We start from the raw sequence: 22,702 nt of genomic DNA on the forward strand, positions 1-22,702 counted from the left end.
AATTAATGACTAGGCTTTAGGAGCTGTAAAGTTTGAGCACAGGTTAAAGATTGAGGATTCAAGTCCATGCTGCCAGTATTGGGCGTTTGAGCAAGGCCCTTATCTCTCTCCACTCCAAGGACGCAGTATAATGCCTTACCCTTCTCTCCGACTCCAGCTCAAAACAAACTTGAATATGCAAAAGTAAATATTTAATTTTACTGCACTTGTGTGTATGTATATATGACCAAATGAAGGTATTGAATGCATTGCTATGGCTTGTTTTTCTCTGTCTGAAGCATGTAGATTTGTAGCATTGCTAGCATAAGATTAAATGAATGTCATGGGATTAACAGGGCCCCAGTCTGTCGTGCCATTCTGAAATAGAGTTCCTCTTCCTAGTGGTGACGAAAGTCCTAGTAAAGTAACCCATATACGGCTGGCACTTATGTTGCACTGTCCCCATACGTGTAATAATTCTAATTCTAGTTTTTTTTTATCTTGTTTTTTTTTTAAAGTTTACTGGATTTTATTTAAAATTTAAGATGTATTGAACTGTTTTTAATGAATTAAAAAATGTGCAAACAAAGCAATTTAATATTATCCTCATGCTTCAGAAATATGAATACTGACCTAGTAGGGTCATATAAGGAATCCCTGTAACACTGAACTGATCTCAGCCATAAGACCAGTGTGGCTTAGCACAATGCCAGTATAACAACAAACATTGTATTGTTGGATCATTATCAGTATAATATAATTGGTCAATTAGTTATAGCTAGTTAATAATGGTGACCCTTTTATAGTTTTTTAAGTATAATTTTATAAATGTATGTCTCATTTTTGGCTATATGCTGTGCATTAGCAAAGCAAATTATTGATTCAGTCATTCATCTTCTAAACCTCATAATCTAGTTCAGTGTCACAGGGGACAAAGTCTATCCCAGCAGCACACAGTGCAAGGCAGGAACCAACACTGGACAGGATGTCTGTCTGTCACGGGGGGCACACCTCCATTCAATCACAGCAGCCAATGTAGAGACGGCAGTTGACCCAACATACACGCCTTTGGAACGTGGGAGGAAACTGGAGTAGCCAGAAGAAAGCTGCGCATGTGCAGGGGGCCACGCATCGGCCAGGCCTGGAGTGGAACCCAAGTCACTGTAGCCCTGAGGCACATCTTTAATGCTCTCTCCTTAGCTTCACCCATCATGATCATGACACTGCAGAAGTACGTAGTGCAGTGTTTTTACATCTGAAATTCAACCTTGTGTTTCACAACAAAAACTGAAGGTGACTGGTTCGTGACTGACAGCTCAGTCTGTGTCTGTGATTGTTACCCAACACATTCTTCCACCCACAGCGGGCACAGGAGAGAGAGCCCATGTGACCAGAATGCAGCACCACTGTAACCAGCAGAATGACTGTCGTCCTTCCCACACCTGCTGTGTTTAATTCCACACTTTTGGGGGAGGGGGTGGACGTGCTTAACTTTCTGTAGATAAGAACGCCAATGAACAGCTGTGGTAGAAGTGATAGAAAAGAGAGTAAGACAGGCACAATAAACTGGGATTTAAAAAAAAATATTTAGCATAAAACTAGGTTTGCTCCCCTGAGTTTCATTTGTTAACAATATCTAGGTTATTGTTAAGATGTTTTGTTTTATAATGCCAGTCCACCTCAGGTAAGGATTAATCAATAACACGCAGGACAAACTTTTTCTCCTTTAAACTATTTTCAGACTCTCTGAGAGGACATATTCAGGTGATCAGGGTGCTCTGAAACAGCCAGATTAGAACAACCACAGCTAAAGCTATGTTGCTCTACATTGATCACAGTTGACACTCTCTGTATCTTTGATGAAGCAGGTAGGGGGTCACAGAAAAAGCAGAGCATGGTGGATCTGATAGATGAGGATCTGAAGCCTCAACATAATTATACATACACTTGATCTTTAACTGAAAACATCCTCTGACATTTAGTGTTTAGTGCAAATCATGATGCCAGCATATTAATACATAGGGGATACATTTCAGTAAATTTTCTATTACTAAGCAAAAGCCTATACGAGTTCTATTAGAAGGAATACTAGCGACCATCATTAAAAAAAAATAATAAAAAATGCATGTATTCCAAAACAAATACAGCTAAGATATGTTTGTTCAATTGTTCAGAGGTAAGGCTGGATTCACAAGACTCATTTTATCACACAGCACACACAGAAAAGGTACCAGAAACAATCACGCAGTTTCGGGATTGCAATTTGTCCAAACTTTCTGTCACGTTCTGTCACATTTTCCATAAATGGTCATTTTAACTGTTGCATAGTTGTTATCTTATAAAGAACAACAGCAAAGTCCTCATTTCTGTGTGACGAAACAGGGACAGCAGGATAAACACTGGGACGACTGTCACTATGGTGATCATCTGGGCCTTTGGGCATTACAGCATAGCATCTTACATAACTGCCCTGTATGTGTGTGTGTGTGTGTGTGTGTGTGTGTGTGTGTGTGTGTGTGTGTGTGCCACATCCACTCTCCTCTATCTCATGCCTCCATTGCTTAATAGGAAGCTAGCAGACTGGGTCAGCACCTGTAGCATGCTTCAGTGTAATACTCACTGACAGAAGAAATACTCACAGTTAATACAGTGTAATACTCACTTTCAAAAGAAATAATCATTGTATTACAGTGTAATACTCACTGATAGAAGAAGTGACCTGACTCACCTTAGTGGTCCTGTGAAAACAGCAGCCTGAGACCACAGCCCTGAGACTTAAACACAACAATTTATATATAGCACGATAAAGATCATAATTAAGAGATCAAGTCCCTTCAAGACATGTTTTGCATGGCTGTCGAAGGGCCATCAATATTAGATATTGTGAACTCTGCTTCCGCAAAATCATTTAACCAGTGTGATATTACTTCACATTAATTATATCCAAAGGTATTTAGCAATTAGATTATATAAAAGTATATCTAAGTAATTCGATTATATAATGACGTTTTATGTAATCGTTCATGTGATAAATTAATCAATAAATTAATTCATTACAATAGTGATAAAGTTCACTTTGATCTGCATAATGTGATTGTGGAAGTATTTTATTGCATGTGTATGCATGAATTTCTGATTCAGATTGGGTGGAATGTGAAGGATATGTGCCTATGTATGCTGCCTTTGTAGATTAAATGTCAGTGGATTCCTTGGCATTACTTATGAACCCATAGCAAAAAACAATATGCTTTTCATCATTAGCACATGTGAATGTGAAATTATTTGCAGAATAATTGAGCTATTATTAAATCTATCAGGTTAATTCATGTTTATCAGTGGATTTGAGATCTATTTGATCATATTTCCTATTGAAGTGATACAACCAAGAAAGGAGGGAGATGTCTGTCTCTCTTTTGCTTACTGTCCAAAATGTGGTCCTCTCTACCCACATGGGTTCGTGGACATTGATGTGTTTGTCTTCCCTGTGTTTCCTTAAATTGTGAGTGACAGAAAATAAAATGGCTGCGTGGGCGACCGGATACTTCACAGGAACAGAAATGAAATATTATGGGATGACAGTACTATGACTCGACAGATTCAATAATAATGACTTCAGCCAGTCTTGGTTACCATGGTGATTCCCATTAAGAGGAAACAAGTCCTCTGTAGATCCAGTGAACAGCTTATAATTAGTGATGAAATGATACAATTCAGTGTCATGACAATAAGATTCAGGATGCACCATAGCCTTGTTTTGTCTATAAGTGATAGGTAGGTTATGGCTGTACAAACAAAGCTTCACACAACCTAATCTAGATCAGAGTGACTTATTTCCTCACCACACAGGGCTGTGTGGGCTTTATCATGGTGGTCTGCTCAGTAATATAAAGTATCTGAAGAAAATATCAAGGACAATGAGCACAGGGCAAACACAAGTATGTCATATTTTATTGGCAGGTTCACATCAAACACTACAAATGTTGGGAGACAACATACCCTTAATAGATGATTTAACAGATTATAATACATTATTTAATAGAGTATTCAATAGATGATTTTTATAGATGATACACCCCCCCCACACACACACACAAACACACACACATACGTTTGTATCTCAGTTACATAGTGAATCTGACGTGTTGTGGCATGACAGGTTTCCTGGTAGGTTCCTCTCAGTCAGTAATATTTATATTTGAGCTCAACCTTTTGGGTCCCTAGGTCATAACAGTCAGTCAACAAAAATGGCAAAATAATATTTTGAAATAGTTTTCGCGACCCAAGCCTTAAAACTGTATTAATTATGCACTTCCCTTTTACTCTGACTTCTAAATAGTTAGGTTGACGATTTATTTCCGTTTGTTGAATAGTTTCTGGCATCAACCTCAGAATTAATCATTGTTGGCAGAAAAGGCAAAGTACTACAGGCATTGATTTCTGCTTTTCAAATGATATCGAAATAGTATCCTGCAAACTAGCCTTGAACAGGGAATCTATATCCTACTAAACTCACTTTGTTTTTAATCTCTCTCTCTCTCTCTCTCTCTCTCTCTCTCTCTCTCTCTCTCCCTCCCTCCCTCCCTCCCAGGGGAGGGTGCGCGTGTGAGAAGGAGAGCGAGAGATTCTCATCATCGCTGTACATCTCTGTGCAGGGCAGCTGAGCGCCCGGTTGCACTTCAAAGCCAGAAGAACTGCGCAGACACGGTTTGAAACCAAAACAAACACCGGCGACGGAATACTACGTTTCTTCAGCGCCAACCACTCGCATTTACTTCGAGGTCGTTAAAGTACGTGCGCAAAAACAAAACCTGTGGCTGGCAAGTACCGTTTTCATTTAATTTTAGTGCCGTGTAAAAACTCCGTGGAGAAGCCACAGCGACTGGCGTGTCTCACTCTCTGGCACTTCAATGAGTCCCTAAGCGTCCTCTGGAGGGGCGCAACGGGAATCATGGCTTCTCCTATTGCATCGTCCGGAGTAGGAACACCGTCTCCAAATGAGGACCCTATTCGTCAGGTAGGGGACATGTGAATCAGATCAGCTCAACACTGTGAGATAGCGGACAAGGAGGCCGGTGCCCATGCAGCGCGCAGTGTCAGGTCGATCAGTCCATCACTACATCACGGGAGGAGAGTAAAAGGCGTTACCCTGGTGACCAGATAACGAGGATGCGCCTCGTATTTGCGCTCTTTGGTCGAAAAAGTTGAGCTGCATTTTGAGGCCAGTTATTTTAGAGTCCAGTTATTTGGTACTAGTTTAGCCTATAGCGGCTAAAAGTATACTATAGGTCTGCTTCAGTTGTTTGAGGAAATATCGTAGAAAGACACACAGCACGGTGGTATAATCTGATCACTGGACTGTAGTGGAAACACTGCTGTTAGGGGAAAGTGTAATGATTTGCACCTGAGACGAAGTTTAAAAATGGCAGATCTCTTGACATCACTCGGAGAAAATGACTCAACTGCAACGACCCGCTCGAGCGCAATAACTGCAAAAGTCCCGCGTCTTTGAGGACCGGTTACTGAACGCCACTGTGATCTTATCAGTGTCGCCAGTGCACATGGTGTCGCTTCCAGATGTCCAGGCTAATTTATTTAATATGGATAATGTTCTTGGGCCGCTTGGGCCAAAGTCGTGCACTTTTCCAGACGCAATATAACCGGAAAATTACATTCTAGTATATGACAGTTATTTGGCTTCTTGCCAATTCTGTTTTTAACTCTGTTTTTGCATGAGCTATCACACACGACCTACTTCAATGGCTTCGCTTTACTTCTCTGCAATCCAAGCCTTGTACGGACCCACGCCAGAAATAGCTCCGCGATATCTACAGCTAAGTTGGGACAGATTTAATTTGTAATTTTCAATAGCCTCTTGACTGTACAGAGCATAAGAGTGTTATTATGAAAGCGAGAGGCTCCATTCACAACCATTTAAACGTGAAAATTTCCTGCTTAATTCTTCAATTTAATAAAAATGTTAAAGCAGAAATGTTAAAGTCTCGTACTTAGACCTTTCAGACCTTTGCACAATGCATAAAAAGATGAAGGTTTAAAATGAAAGACTACACAAGTTATCAAGTTATCCAAATCCCAAGTTATCAAGGCCATCAATTACTGGTAATGATTCTGTGAAACCAGAACATTCCCCTCAGCACCAGTTCATCATGAATCTGAATGTCTACACCACCTGCAGAACTTTTAGATCTTTCAGACTGGCTATAGTTTAAATTGCATTATAATTTGTCATAATATGAGTTTTGTGAGATTGAGTGCTTTGTGAATACTATGCAGTTACATTTTGTTTATATTGCCTCGTTTACCTTTTATTTGTTCAATTGATTTCCAATTGGATGCCATATTGACTTCCTTTGCTTTTTGGTAGTTACTGGCAGCTGAGTAACAGTTGGAGTGAGTGGCACAGAAGGTTGGCTGCTCAGTCAGGAAGTGCCTTGGCACGAAGGGTTAAGGCCGTGCTTGTGGGTGAAGACTACAGTGTGCAGCAGGTGACACCGTGGCGCCAAAGCCCAGATCACCAAGGGGGGGAGGTGTGGACCCTCAGCTCCGTAGCAGCAGATTGTTTGGTTGAGCCTTCTGTCGAGAATATGCCAGTGCCATCATTGTCATGCGTGTGCAACACACACACACACACACACACACACACACACACACACACACACACACACACACACACACGCACGCACACACACAATGCTTAATGATGGCTTTCTGTCTTTATGAAGGTGTGTGACTTGTGATTGTGTGTGTGACAGACAAGATAAGAGGCAGTTTTATCACCAACTCTGTTCCCATGGTGGACATCTGCCTCCCTTTCCGACTCATTTACACTGCAGTTACTCACTGACCAAATCACCAATATGCACGAGTGGCAGGAGGAACGGGGCAGAAATGAAAGCTGCAGAAGGGATGCAACAGGGAGGGAAGTTCGGTGCCGCTGCTGTCAAGGTGGATGACGTCATATGTTCACTTGTCCCGGGCCTATATGAGGCCTAAAGATGGTCTCCATGGCTTCCATGCCAAGCTGCAGATTTGATATCCTGCCCAGTGCAGCGAAGTCCAAGAGAGAGAGACGCATGAGGTGGGAGGAGGGGAAAATGGAGGGAGAGTGAGGGGGAAGGCTGAGACAAACACAGATGGATGAAAGACAGGAGAGAGGATGACAAGGAGGTAGATGTCTGTAGAGAGAACCTCCTCCCTTTGATTCAGTTTAAGATCTGTTGAAAAGGAGTACGGACTTAAGGATTAAGCGACATTTTCTTTCACCTGTCACATTGCACTGACAACAATGCCTTTGTTTTTTTTTTTTTTTCAGATTAAGAGTTTGTATTTGAGTATTCCTGCGTTAACACAGCTCTCTCAATAATCTCTCAGGGTCAAGACTACTCAAGAATGACCCAGAAAGCTGCACATGATGCTTCACATCCCCAACACACACACACACACACACACACACACACACACACACACACACACACACACACACACACACACACACACACACACACACACACACACACACGTTTTCTCCCAGCAAAGTCATGTCCAGTCGCCAGTGTTGCAGGCCATCGCCCCTGCTGCATGTCAGGATGAATTACGCCTGCACACACCTCCAGCTGCCATGATCCATCACTGACTCTATTCTGTTCTTCTGTCTATGAGCCCGGAAAGAGCTCGACTCCTTCGCAGAAGTAATCCCACAAAACAGCACATCACATCTCAGTGTCATAAGCAGTATAAGCAGCCTAACACTAGTGTGTTTTTTAGCTCACTTAGCTATATTTCCATCTTCGTTCTTGTATTAACCGCACACATATTCACATAGTCGAATTTCTTCCTTGTCTCTTCTGTACTTCTTTACTCTTCTTTAAAATGACATTCGTTCCTGTCGTTGTTTACCAGTTTTCTCTTCCTTTATTAACCTACGTCATTTAAAAACTGGACATACTGCTGTTGTACAAATGTGTCCGTGCCATTAAAGCAGGAGTCTGAGTTCACAGGGGCTCCTCTCCCCTCTCAGATCAGGTCATTGATGGTTAAAGTGTCATCCAATCAGAGGCTCTCAGCACAGGTCATAGAGCGTTGCCATGACTGCAATATCTGTCTCTGCTCTTCTTCACCCCATTAGATTTTTTGTGGCTTTTGGCTTAAGAAAAGCAATTAGTACAATCAGGTTCTATTTTGTAGGACTGTGACTGTAGATTTTAACAGATTGTGTCAGTTGTAACTGTCCCCTACAGGCTGATATGCTGGTTGAATATGGGGCTTATAATAACAGCAGCAGGTCACGTTTGAGACCAAGCTGGCATGGAGAGAGATGGACTTTGCAGTTACTTGTATCCTCCAAGATCTCCAGGCACAGAGGGCGCCATCTGGATGTCCTGCGGTGCAACCAACGTCTGCAGTGCTGGACCTACTGCTCGGGCCAAAACGGCCACGAATGTGCTTTTATCTGACAGTCACTGCAGGTTAATGCTCAAGAATCGCGAAGACTCAGCCAAGCCACAGAGCTTGCCAGTCAAACTGTAACAATAATGCTAATGCTCTGCAAGAACTGCATAGAGGCATTGGCATATCAGCACCGGGTTCAGTCGTAGACAGTTTTTATGGGACTGCAGCTACTTGCAGTGTTTCAGGTCGTTTCTGCCTCTCTCCCTCCCACCTCAGGACCATTACTTATTTTGCCCAGTCATGCTCTCCTCTGCAGTCACGTTCCCTTTCCTATGGAGGACTGACCTTTCTGTTTGTCTAGGGGTGTGTGTGCATGCATGTGAGTACATTTATATGAATAATTCATAGCAAATTAGATTTTGCAAGACAGGAACATACATTGTTTTATTTACGTCTGAAACTATACAGTAACGGCGGCGTGTGAATTCTCAGCTCTTGTGGCCCAGGCTTCCTGCCCTGGCAGAAGTGCAGTGGGCTAGTTTCTAAAGCCATTGGTGCCTATAAAAGATTTTCCATATGAACACTCGCACATTCACATGCCTCAATCACATGCTTGTGTGCCGATGCTTCTAGCCAAATATTCTAGCACACTACAATGCTTTAACTTTTTGGAAAGTTTTATCCAGTCTTTTAACTAGGTATGATCTCTGGCACTTTAACCATGACTTTTTAGCAAGGAAACGTGCTCAACTTCTGTAATATCACTGAAGTAAATCCTCAATTTTATAAAGTAGCTTGTCAAAAAAAAACAACACAACACCCTCCCCAAAAAAATCTGATGAGTAAAACAGTAAAAAATATCAAAGTAAAAAATATAATACAGTACTGAGTTATCCATAGAAACATAACTTCTTAGTACAAATAGCATTTAAACTAAAGTTGCTTGGTGCTTTTATTTTAGTCATACTTCTTAAACATAATGATAAAGCTGATGATGAGAAATATCACCATCAGAGCAACATAATGAATTCAAACACCAAATTAGCAACAGTCTAAATGTAAATTAGCCATTATTCAAAAGGTACATTCATTTCATACATTCATGAGAGTAAATAAAAGTGCTTTGAAAAAATATTCAGAAAAGTAAAAATCCATCAATTTCACTTAGTTACGTGTATCTGAGTAGATGTGACTTGTTACCACCCACCTCTGTTTGAAGGGAATGACTAGCTAAGTAAAACACTTTGTAAGTGTACCTATAGTAAACCTATAGGTAAACACTTTGTGTTTACAGTTTACAATTGTGCTTACAATTGTGGTTTACAATTTTTATCCTTTATTTTTTAAATTGAATTACAATTTGACTGATAATGTACAGTATGTGTACACGGTAGGCTTGAGATAGCCTGTTGTAGTAACATTCGGTTCCACTCACAAATACCCCTCAGACTCAGAAGTTTCAGTGTGGGAGTCGTTCAATCCACCCACATAAGCCCTTGCACTGCAATATGTGAAATTATTAATGTTTAATGTAGCCCATGTTTAAAGAGCCTGTCTTGCAAGCTGCTTTGTATAATTTAATCTCAGTGAGCATACGGACATAGATTGATGGTGTCAGGGGAGAAACGGCCACCCTTGTTCGCGTCATGCTCAGTATGTGTGTACGAGTCTGCATCTTTTCAACCCCCCCAGTGGAACAAAGACGAAGCCTTGTCCTCAGTCAGTGAGAGGCGGTCTCTCGCTATGCTAAAACAATTGCACATTCTTACGGCAACCATTTCTTCCGTCTGTGAGGAAATTCTTTTACACTGATAGACTCCTATACAGATTTAGCTAAATCACCAATGCTGGTTACACTAATGCCAAGTGCACACTACATGATTTTAGCCCGATTTTTAGGCCAGAGACAAATTTTGAGGCTTGGTGCCAATACGTAATAAGAACAAGTAAGCAATGCAAGTGTATTCAAGCTTCCTATAAATAATAGTGAAGGTCAATAAGTGTAAATGGATAACTGTTACTGTTTACATGCAAATATTTTGAATTCATTCCCATTGAACATTTAGACTGAGCTGGACTAATGCACATTGTCGTGCACTTATGAAAACGTGTTTACATGCACACAACAACTTATTAGTGCGAATTTATGCGCATGCATATTTATTGTATGAATTTTCATGACCGCACGTGCTGCACGTGCGGCAGTAGCCTCTGGGTTAAAATGGGACATCCCGAGTTTTCATTTGGCAGACTTTTTTTTTTATTACTTTAAATTATGATAAATGTGCTTCACATGTACTTATAAAAGCAGTGATGAGAAGTTGATGTCATGCCCTGGAACATTCGGCAACATATTTACATTTTGACCTATTGTCATTTATTGTTCATGAACTCGTTGGGACAGTTTGTCATCTATATCGCAGTACCTGAAGCCTTGTAGTTGAAAACAGGTCTCACCTGTAGCTGCAGACCAGTTCCTGCCTCCCTGTGTTGAACACTATAAACTTCCTTTATGTCTCAAGCACATGCACAGAATGAACTCAAAGTTTCCAAGCAGTAATATAATTGGATACAGGCATTTACTATTACTACTATTATTTACTATTATTCTTTTTACTGGTTTGTTTACAGGTTTACGCACCTCATTCAGTCATATGGCGAGGGTGCTTTTAGCCACTATGGCCCAAAGCTCTGGAATTCTCTTCCTGAAGAGCTCAGAGGCATTTCATCCCTGCATAGTTTTAAGAGCAGTCTCAAAACATTCCTGTTTAGATCCGCTTTTAGTTAAAACTATTAAGATAGAGTTTCTTATCTTATTTACTTTACTTTTTATTATCTTACTTACTTCACTTTTTACTTTTTATGTTATTTTAATATTTTTATCTTTAATTTCTTTTAAAATTTTCTTCTGTCTTTTTGTCTTTGTCTTATCTCCTTTTAATGTTTCTTTTATTTATACTGTAAAGCACTTTGAGTTACATGTATGTATGAAAGGTGCTATACAAATAAAGATTATTATTATTATTATTATTATTATATATAAACTGTATTTGGGATGGCCTCAATTGGAAGAGTCTATTTCGTGTGCAATATATACATGGACATTTTCATTGAGCTCTTTTATTACTGGGATTATTAAAGGACAATCAGGTTGCATGTAAATGTGAAACCCATCTGGATCAATCTGCTGCCCAGTCAGCCTACAGCCACGTCATTGTTCTGTGTGGAGAGGGAAACCAGGGTTTCAGAGTATTGAGCAGAGGTGGGGACTCGAGTCACATGACTTGGACTCGAGTCAGACTCGAGTCATTAATATTAAGACTTTTGACTTGACTTGAAAAAATATTCAGAGACTTAGACTTGACTTGGACTTTTACACCAATAACTTGGGACTTGAATTGGACTTGAACCTGTTTACTTGCCAAGACTTGATTTTTTTTACCCCAAATCTAAATTTTAAATCGCATATTAATATTTATAAAATGCGCCCCATTAATTTCATTTCCGTCCTTCTGACGCAGACCGGCGTTACACTAGATTCTGTGACCGTCGAGTTTTGTGACCACAGGTGGCGCTATTTCACAGTTTCTGTTCAGAGGCACAAACGCTTTACGAATGCTACGTAAACTACGCTGATGCACTTTCTTTACTCGTTTTTTTGGTGTCCACGAGCCAAAATATGACAGATGTTTATATTTACATTTATCGTCTCTTAATTACATAAATGTACTTAAACAAGATTTACCATCCCCTCACCATTGCAGCCAACAAAGAAATCATGAATGGGATGTACAGGTGAGCCTTTTTAACTGGGGTCACCAATTCTGACGGCAGCCATCAGAATATGTGACCCCACTGAATCTCCAGGTAACAATAGTACACCGTGACCCCACAATAACAGAAAACAATGAAAAATAACCCTAACCTTTTATTAGTCTATATTTAAACATTTTATCCAAATGTTTAGAATAACCATTCATAATGACAGCATCTTGCTTACGATGAAGCTTGCTATTTTCGTGTAAAATTATGTAACGAAACATTCTTGTTTAAGTACATTTATGTAATTAAGAGAAGATAAAATGTAAATGATCTGTCATCTTTTGGCTGGCGGACACCATCAAAACGAGAAAAGAAACGCATCAGCGTAGCATTCGTAAAGCGTTGGTGCCTGTAAAAAAAAAAAGACTCGAAAGGACTTGGGACTTGGAAGTTTCGGACTTGGGACTTGACTTGACGGTTGCTTGTCTTGACTTGAGACTTGACTTGAGTTGACTGTCTTTGCTTGAGACTTGACTCGGGACTTGAGGATAAAGACTTGGACTTACTTGAGACTTGCAAAACACTGACTTGGTCCCACCTCTGGTATTGAGTAGATGAAGGTCATAGTGGGTGGAGCCATGGGAAAGGCTGAGTGGGTGGGAGGAGACACCAGGAGTAGATGCACTTCAACAGAAGAATATTTAATAGATAATAGATTTCTAGGCATGGTCATGGTCAGTGGCAGCTTGTCAGTAGGGGGCGCTGGGGCGCCACCCCATCACATTATCCACAGAATAAATGTTACACATATAAACTTATAAAATACACATTATATATTGCAAAAGTATTATGAAAGTAATACTGTAATACTGCCATTATCGTTTCTTTTTTTTATCATGTGTTATATCCTCTGAATATCAGTGACATTATATGTATAGTGTATACTTCCTGTGTGTGGTGCACTGGACTAATGTGTGTCTATGTAGGTCCTTAAACTTTTGGCAAACGTGTGATCTGGTGAAGCTCTTTAATTGGTTGCTTTAAAGCAGTGGTTCCCAAAGTGGGGGGCACGGAGCTCTTGCAGGGGGGGCGCAGAGCTTGAAAGTAAATCAAGCTTGGAAGGTCGCGTCGCGACCGGCGCGAGTGTCCGTGAAAAAACTCTTAAAGCCTGGTTTAAGCCTGGTTTATACTTGACCGTGGAATGTTTCTCAGTGCACGAGTTCCAGGCATACAGATTATATGGACGCACAATAAGATGATCATGATGGAGATGACTGAAGAGGCTACGCTGGTGGATGGGAAATTTAAATATAAGAAACTTCCAGATGGAAGTACAAACACAAATAGTGTTATTTGCACTTTATATAGGAAGGAGTTCGCTTATCACAGGAGCACTTCCACCCTTCGTTACCACCTCAACGCAAAACATGTTGGGGCTAAAGCACAGGTCACAGTAATGATAACTTAGCTGCTAAATGTATTCCTAGTACGATAGGGTGACCAAACATCCGTATTTCCTGGGACATGTCCGTATTTCACATCCTGTCCCTGGCGTCCCGGGTTTTTTTTAAGTGAGGAAATGTCCTGGTTTTTAAATTACCTTCATTGGACCATTAAGACTGGATTAAACTTCCGCGAGTGACCGTAGAGCGCGACTCCGCACGCGTTTATACATGACGCGTCACATTATTTGCAGTGTTGTTCGCTCTCTGTGGTCGAAGATAAAGGCTTACAAGAAGTGCTGCAAATTGCATCAACTGATGCAAGTTACGAACTGCCGTCCAGAAAGACAATGTGGAAGAAAATCCAGCAGCTGTATGATGAGGAAAGGGAAGTAAAACAGGTTATTGTGAAGAGCGCCACAAATGTGTCTCTGACTGGGGATCACTGGACCTCTGTTAGCAACAAGAATTATCTTGGTGTGACAGCTCATATTATAGATGACGAATGGAAGATACAGTCATTTGCTTTGAGCATGCAGAAGACCACTTCTAGGCACTATGGAGATGCCTGTGGCAGAGGCCTGGGAAATAAAAAAAAAAGTATACCATCTAAAATGGTATTAAAAATATCTTCTGATTTACTTCAATTCTTCTTATTCTTCCAATATCCTGAGCAAAACTCCCAAAATTAAACAACATTTTTGGTCATAATTTCCAGTGTTCTGAAAACTGTTTGCTCTGTTTTCTGTTTTCTGCACTCATCTATTGGTCTGTGTAGTAGACTGGTGGAAAAATAAACAAGATGTTGAAGTTTATGCTTCATTGATTCATTCAAACTTAAATTTCTCATGTTAAATACTGAAATGCGATTAAAATGCGATTAATTTCTATTAAATAATTCCAAAGCTTCTGATTAATTTGATTTTTTTTTATCTCGTCCTACCCCTAATTAATACGCTACCAAGCCTATGAAATACACTTATTTTTCTGCTATTACCAAACGCGGTACAGTCTCGCTGTGTAACGTGGCTCGCGCCCCGGAGCGAGAAGACGGACACAATCGCTGAGAAGAGCGAGATTTATTGAAGGGAATACCAGAATCGTCGTCGCTTAGCCAGGCAGGGTCAATAACAGGAGGGCAGTCCGAATAACACGCGAACACGGGCATAACGACGACAGGGGAACACGAGAACAGACAAAGACTACCAAAACACGGTCAAACATCCAAGATATCAAAACACCAGACAAAGGACAAGGGAGACTCAGGGGTTTATATACATGGGACAGAAAACGAGGGACAGGTGTGAACGATAATACAGGGGCGTGGTAACAAACGAGGAATCAGGAAGACAAACGAGCTGGGGATGAACAGGCAGGGAACACGGACATAAGGGAACCCAGAGTGGCAGCTACGAGAGGGGGCGTTGCCCTACGTGACATAACCCCCCCTCAAAGGGCAGACAGGACAGGGACACCGACCAGGACAGGACAGGGAACTACGGCACACGGCGAGGGACAGGAACAGAAGACACAGGACAGACCAGAGGGACAGGACCGGGCAGAACAGGACATGGGACCTGGGGCATGGCAGGGACAAAGACAGGGGACATGGAGACTGGCCAGGAGCTGGGCCGGGACACGGTATGACACGGGACACAGGGGGGCAGGACAGGGCCAGGGCGAGGCACAGGAGCAGGACTGGACAGGACAGGACTGGGGACAGACACGGGAGTTGGGCCAGGGGACAGGGCAGAGGAGAACACGGAGGCAAAGACAGCATGAACAACAGAGACGGGCACAGGCACAAGGTGGGTGACAACTTGGGGAACAGACATGGGGACGGGGACAGAGACGACACCACAGGAAACAGACACGGGAACAGGAACACAGACCTTGACAGACACAACCACGGGGACAGGGACCAAAACAAAACCAGGGACAGGACCAGGGAGCAAGGGGAACACGGGCAACGGAACATAGGAGGCACAGGGCGGAGCAGGGGGAACACAAAGTCCATGCCCAACAGGGGGCAGCACAGTCTCAAGGGCAACAGGCGGGGACTGCTGGCGTGCAGCGGGGACAGGCGGGGTCCGCTGGCGGGCAGCGGGGACAGGCGGGGTCCGCTGGCGGGCAGCGGGGACAGGCGGGGTCCGCTGGCGGGCAGCGGGAACAGGAGCCGGCAGGCAGGCAGCGGGAACAGGAGCCGGCAGGCAGGCAGCGGGAACAGGAGCCGGCAGGCGGGCAGCGGGAACAGGGGCCGGCAAGGACGACCCCTCCTGGGTCGCGGAGACAGGAACCGGCGTGGGTGAGACATCCTCGGGGGGCGGAACCTCCATCGGGCTGACGTCCTCGGGGGGCGGAACCACCATCGGGCTGACGTCCTCGGGGGGCGGAACCACCATCGGGCTGACGTCCTCGGGGGGCGGAACCACCATCGGGCTGACGTCCTCGGGGGGCGGAACCTCCATCGGGCTGACGTCACCGGGGGGCGGAACCTCCATCGGGCTGATGTCACCGGGGGGCGTGTCCGCCATACTGACGTCACCGGGGGGCATGTCCGCCATACTGACGTCACCGGGGGGCGTGTCCGCCGCGCTGACGTCATCCCAGGTCCGAGCCAGCCACTCCCGGGGTGCGTGGCTACTGCGTCCCCCCAAAAAATTCTTGGGGGGCCTTCGGGGAGCGGCTTCTGGGATCAGCAGAGGGAGGTCCTCCTCCACCGGGTCCGGGTCGAGCCTGGCAGAACACACAGACACAGAAGCTCCTCGGTTGCTCTCTCTGCTGCGGCTCCGCCTCCCTTGAGGCGCCGGGAGCTCGCGGTGATCAGAGAGAGTCAACCGAGGGTTAAGCGAAAACTTGTCTGTGCGCTCAGACGGTCTGCCCGCTGCTCGCACTACAGGAGGTTTTTCCCCGTCGTGTTCGCAAAACCGGGCAGACACACAGCGCTCAGATGGAGTCTCGTCGCGAAAGCCAGTAGAAAGAGACTGCGCTTTCTTTGGTCGGCGACGAGACTTCCTTGTACCCGCAGCGCCAGGGGTATTCCTGTCTCTGGTTTGTTCGCACTGAAATACCGGAGAGTCGAACCGGATTAAACCAGCCGACATCCATTCACAGTGTTTGAACTCACCAGAGTCTCGCTCTCTCGCTGTGTCCTTGATGGGTCTGGTGTTATGTAACGTGGCTCGCGCCCCGGAGCGAGAAGACGGACACAATCGCTGAGAAGAGCGAGATTTATTGAAGGGAATACCAGAATCGTCGTCGCTTAGCCAGGCAGGGTCAATAACAGGAGGGCAGTCCGAATAACACACGAACACGGGCATAACGACGACAGGGGAACACGAGAACAGACAAAGACTACCAAAATAAGAACACACTACGGCCAGGTATACGGTCAAACATCCAAGATATCAAAACACCAGACAAAGGACAAGGGAGACTCAGGGGTTTATATACATGGGACAGAAAACGAGGGACAGGTGTGAACGATAATACAGGGGCGTGGTAACAAACGAGGAATCACGAAGACAAACGAGCTGGGCGGGATGAACAGGCAGGGAACACGGACATAAGGGAACCCAGAGTGGCAGCTACGAGAGGGGGCGTTGCCCTACGTGACACGCTGGGATATTGTAACGAGGTGACAGAAGCAGCAATCACTCCTCTATGCTCAAGGAATGTGGGCTGAAATACAGTGTGAAACAGATGAGAGACAAGTGCTGGTGTTTATGGTGTAGGTAGGTGAATTGGAAAGGGGGAGTGGTTGTGTGGTGGAATGTGAGGAATGTGAAGTGGGCGGCTCCCCTGTGGGGCTGGCCCGGCCTACCGTGACAGATGTATGGCTGGGATATGCTTGTTACCTTTTTTTGTACCTTTTGTATGTGTTTCGATTTTTCAGTTTGTTTGTGCCCCCCTCAAAACGTTTAGCACCAGCTGCCACTGGTCAAGGTTACGATTTACCATAACTCTCAGTGTCCATAACCCAGATCTACACCTTTACCTAAGGAACTATTTAATAAAATCTCTGACTAAACAAATCAGTCTTAAAATAATGAGACTGTATGAGTCAACACTGAAGGCATGTTTTTTCAATACCTTCTGATTATCTGTTAATAATCCAGTTCAAGGTGGTGCCAGTGGGATCAGCACAAGCTTGTGCTTTAAAAAAAATTATTCTTCTTTTCACCATGCCTCAGATTAGCTGTGGCAGATACACTTGTTTCTATTAATCTATAAACCACTTACCTCGGGTCATTTTTAAACTCTGAGCTTCTGAGCTGGTCAAGAAAGATCAAAGGAAATATCAAAGGATGTGGTGTAAAGAGGTGACCCAAGGAAAGTTGACTGGTGTTGGTCAACAACAAGCATCTCTACCCAGCATTCTGCAATCCAGCGTCCAGTCTTTGGAGAACAAGTGCGGGCCAGGATTACGTTCCTGAAGGCCGTTTTAAACTGCAGTCTCCTGCAGTTCATGGCTGTTGTGCAATTGAGGCATTACAGTCGTAGTTATGGCTCAACCCAGTGGTACCAAGTCACACCATCCAGCCAGCTGAGTATTTCTCAATATTCCGCATAGACAGGACAGCATAGTTGGGGAAGTCAACGGCAGGTGGAGTGTGTGTGATGGTGACATGGCAACATTCCCAGCATTGTTACTCCTGCATGAACCTGCACATCCACCGTGGAGTTGTTCGCTCCAAAGTTTCATCCTTACTAACCTCCTTGGGGGTTACCCTCGATTATAGTGAGCACTGTCTATATCCCACTTTGTGAACTTCATGAAACATACAGCACCATCAACAGGACACTGGACCACTGCTACAGTCCATACATGGACAGTTATAATGCATAGTCTCATTCACTGCTTGGAAAGTTGAACCATGCTGCCATATTCCACATATTAAAATATAAATGGTTGAAACGGAAGGTTCTGGTTCAGAGTGAGCTCACGCGCTGGATGGGCAAATCGATGGCCGCCCTGCAAGACACTCTAGATGGCAAAAATTAGGACGTGTTCTTTTGTACTCTAATGACATCAGTGTGTTTATGGAAGTGGTGGTGGGATTTTGTGGGAAATTGGTGGATGATATGTTCTCAAAAATCATCTTTAAGACAGTTACTAACCAGAAGCTGTGGGTGGATGAAACCATCCGTGATGTTCTGAAATCTTGCACTGCTGCCCACGATTAGGCAGGAGCATCAGGCATCAGCAGGGAAATAGATAAACACAAGGCTATGGCATATGGAGTGCACAGGGTGGTGAGGGAGGAGAAGTGATGCTATGGGAGAAAACTAGAATCAAAGTTACAACAGAAGATATAGAATCCTGTGGAGCTGTGGAGGATGAAGGATTACAAAAATCCACCCATGGTGAGTCCAAATGACACTAATGTTCACTGAATAAGCTGAACACTTTCTTTGCTCACTTTGAGGCTGCAGCTGGCAACACAAACAATGCAAGTGATGCTAATAATGGTAATGGTGCTAACTGTGCTAACAACCCTGGTGGGGCGGTAAGTGGTGCATGCGCTGAGATTGTCAGAGGACAGCACATCTTTACCATCACAGACAACTGAGGAAAGAGTTTGAGGCAGAGAACACCAGGAAGGCGGCAGAACCAGATGGGATTTGTGGTTTTCAGAGCTTGCACAGTCCAGCTAGCCCTGGCATTTACAGACATTTTTACCTCTTCCTGTCACTGGGCATTGTTCCAGTGTTCTTTAAACAATCTGTCATCATTCCTGTCCTTAAGAAACCCCAGCCAGCTTGCCTCATTTTCAGTCATGATGAAGTGCTTTGCAAATGTGATAGAGCTCACATCTTCACTGCCAGACTCCATAGACCCACTACAGTTTGCAACCTGCCACAATTACTCCACTGATGATGACGTCACACATCCGCTCCACACAACACTTTCTCATCTGGACATTAGGAAGCATAATTATGTTAGAATGCTGTATGGGTATAGCTCAGCATATAACACTGCATCCCCCGTGGTAGGTCTGATCTCTGAGGAAAGAGCCCATCTGGAGGAGATTAAACACCTGGAGAACTGGTGTCAGGACAACAATGTCCTCCTTAATGTCAGTAAAACAAAAGAGCTGAGAGTGGAGTGGAGTAAGAAGCAGGAGGGGAGCTATACCACCCTGTCTGCATTACTGGAGCTGGTAGTGGAAAGAGTCAGTTTCAAGTACCTCACATCACAGGACCTGTCATGATCTTGCCACACCAACTCCTTGACAATGAAGTCTCATCAGCATTCCTACAACCTCAGATGATGACGGGACATCTGACTGCCCTCCAAGGTGTCATGGAAGTTCTACATATTGCACCATAAAAAGCATCCTCCTGGGGAACATCACTACCTGGTTTGGCAACAGTTCCAAGCACAACAGATGGGCTCTCCTTCAGGTGGTGTGTTCAGCTGAGTGCATAATTCACACCAAGCTTCCTGACCTGCAGACCATCTACTACAAGTGGTGCTGGACCAAGTCCAGGAAGATTGTGGTGGATCCTAAAAACCCCAGCAATGGACTATACTTTGTGTTGAGGTGAAGGAAACGCTTTTGCCCCCTGAAGGCAAATACAGAGAGGAAAAGGAAGAGCTTCTTAATACAGGCCATCCAGACTCTGAACATAATACAGTAACTAGGATCGACTCACACACATTATATACATACTTCATCACTGTTAATCACTGTTAATTATTTATTTATTAATGTCATTATTTATTCACTACTGTTAATTTTTTATTTATTCATAATTCACTGAAAATCATTTTAACTTATTCATTACTTCCTTCTCAATTGCACGACAGTATGCTACATATATTCATATATATTCACATTCACATGCATATTATGCATATATGCATAACATCTATGCTGTCAACTCAACTTGCTCAACTATGCTCTTGACTATTCATTGCAATTTACATGCAACTATAACCTGCACCCATACCACCAACAAAGCACATGGACAACGTTAACACACGCCCAAAAGGGAGGGGCCGGGGTCCTCAACGTGACATCTATATTATGTTACATGTGAGCAGGCAGTCATCAAAGCATTTTACAGCTAGTTGTACCATGTATGACTACATATATGACAAACTAGATTTGTTTTGACTTGATTTGAAGATCTCTGGCTGCTGCATTTTGAACTAAGTAAAATGTAAGTTTCAAGTCCTAAGCAAGAGTCATAATTAAACGGTCTTTAACTGTTAAACATGGTGTAGCTGGGTGACTGGGTGCAGTTCTGGTTGCCTATGTGACTACTAGGAACTAGTTTTGTAAGGATTAAAGTGACAGAAAGTTTCTCATCATTATAATGTCCTTTACACATTATCTTCATTAAATATTATTTGACATTTGTCCTCTGATTTGGCTGAGATGTTTAACTTAGTGTCATCAGCATAGCTATGCAAATTAGCACAGAATTTATGAAAGATTTTACCCATAGACAACATAACATAACATAAAGATAACAGAAGGAGCCCTAGAACAGACCCATTTGGGACACCAAAACTAACTTTGGTGTATGCTAAAAAGTCATAATTTATATTTACAAAATGGTAACAATAAGCTAGGATCCGCTGACTAAGCCAGAAATTGACTATTGCCTTATTCACAACAACATTTTGAGCCTATATAGCAATATTTTGTGATCTAAAGTATCAACTGCTCCACTGAGATCAAGTAATATAAGCAAATTCACAGAAACTTAATTGGACGCCAATTGGAAGTCATTAACTACTATTAACTGGAAGCTATTGGAAGTCTTTTTGATCAGTGGGTTAACAACTGCTAGTTGAAAAGAAGTAGGTACACAGCCAATATTCATGTAGGACCAATATTATCTAGCTTTAACAAGGTTTGATTACTTCAGTATTTAAACTATATCTTTAAGATAGTGTATGACCAATTAATCTACTAAGCAAGTGGTATATTTTTATACATAAGAATTTGTGCATGAATGAGAGTGAACATAGTTTGCGTTAAACCACGTTTTCAGTTTGCCAAAATATATAACCATTCCATGTGGTGGACTGGCGACCTGCCCATGCTGTACGCTGCCTTGGACTGCTGATGCTGGGATTGACTCCAGCCCCCCGTGACCCCGACCAGTGGGATTAAGCGGTAAAGATAATGGATGGATGGATGTATAACCATTCCTAGTTTTTAGCCTGTGTCAAGCCAGGACATAATTTTTGGTTCAGCAGTTTAAATGTGTTTTGTTCCACTGTTTACCTCTAGTTACCTCTAGTTCTCTTAGAAGTCCTTACTGTTGGACTTCTATGAAGTCCTTATTGTTGACATCTCAAGCAATTCTTCTGCATGTTTCTTTTAATTTTTGATTTCTTATTTCTGCACAAAGTAATGCAAAACAACCACTGCATTCAGCTATTCAGCTATATCTATGATTCTCATGTATTTTGGAGATAGAGCTATATTTGTGGATCAGGTGGTCTTCATCGAGGATATCCTGAAATACCGTAGTGCATGAGCCTTGTCTGTATTTGCTTGTGCAGTGTCTACTTGATTTAAGGCTGCAGGGCATTCACAATGATCCAGCTGGCAAGGATTCAGGTATTTAGCGATTTTCCACCATCATTTTGCTTGCCTGTTTATCAGAAATCATAGTTTTTGTTTTGTGTGTTAAATCAGTTTGAAGGTTTGGGGATGGAAAGCCTGATCATTGAACTCAGTTTCCTGAAACTCTGTTGTATGGGCCTGGTGCCAATAGTCCTTCTCTGACTTGGGAGTCAACAGTAGCTAAATTAAGAATCTCTTATCTTGTGCCCTAAAGGAATTTCATTAGTCACTACTCATTCACTGTTAGACATGAAGGAAGGATGTAGTTTTGCCTTCTTTTTTCCTTCACATCCAATGTTTTTGTAAAATTATTTGAAGGAAAATATGTTTTGTATAGAAGTGTTGCACTCACTGGAACATATCCTGAGGCTCAGCATCTGCATTGGAGGGACTGTGACTGCTCAGCCTGGAATTAGAACTAGTACTAGAACTATAGAACTATATTAGAACTATAAATATGGACTTTTACTTGCGGTCCACCCAATGGAGGATTGGTTCCCTTTTGAGTCTTGGTCCTCTCAA

The 22,702-nt window shown here is 42.9% G+C and overlaps 1 protein-coding gene across 1 annotated transcript in view; it reads left to right on the top strand.

Moving 5' to 3' along the window:
* The first annotated feature begins 4,595 nt into the window (after positions 1-4,595).
* Positions 4,596-22,702, top strand: part of ank2b (ankyrin 2b, neuronal) — a 126,875-nt gene continuing 108,768 nt past the window's right edge. Inside the window, exon 1 of the mRNA XM_076973546.1 lies at positions 4,596-4,993. Within this exon, the coding sequence (XP_076829661.1) occupies positions 4,928-4,993 (66 nt within the window). The 5' untranslated portion in view covers positions 4,596-4,927. The remainder of the gene's footprint in view (positions 4,994-22,702) is intronic.

The sequence above is a fragment of the Brachyhypopomus gauderio genome, chromosome 14, assembly GCF_052324685.1.
Source record: "Brachyhypopomus gauderio isolate BG-103 chromosome 14, BGAUD_0.2, whole genome shotgun sequence".
Lineage (NCBI taxonomy): Eukaryota > Metazoa > Chordata > Actinopteri > Gymnotiformes > Hypopomidae > Brachyhypopomus > Brachyhypopomus gauderio.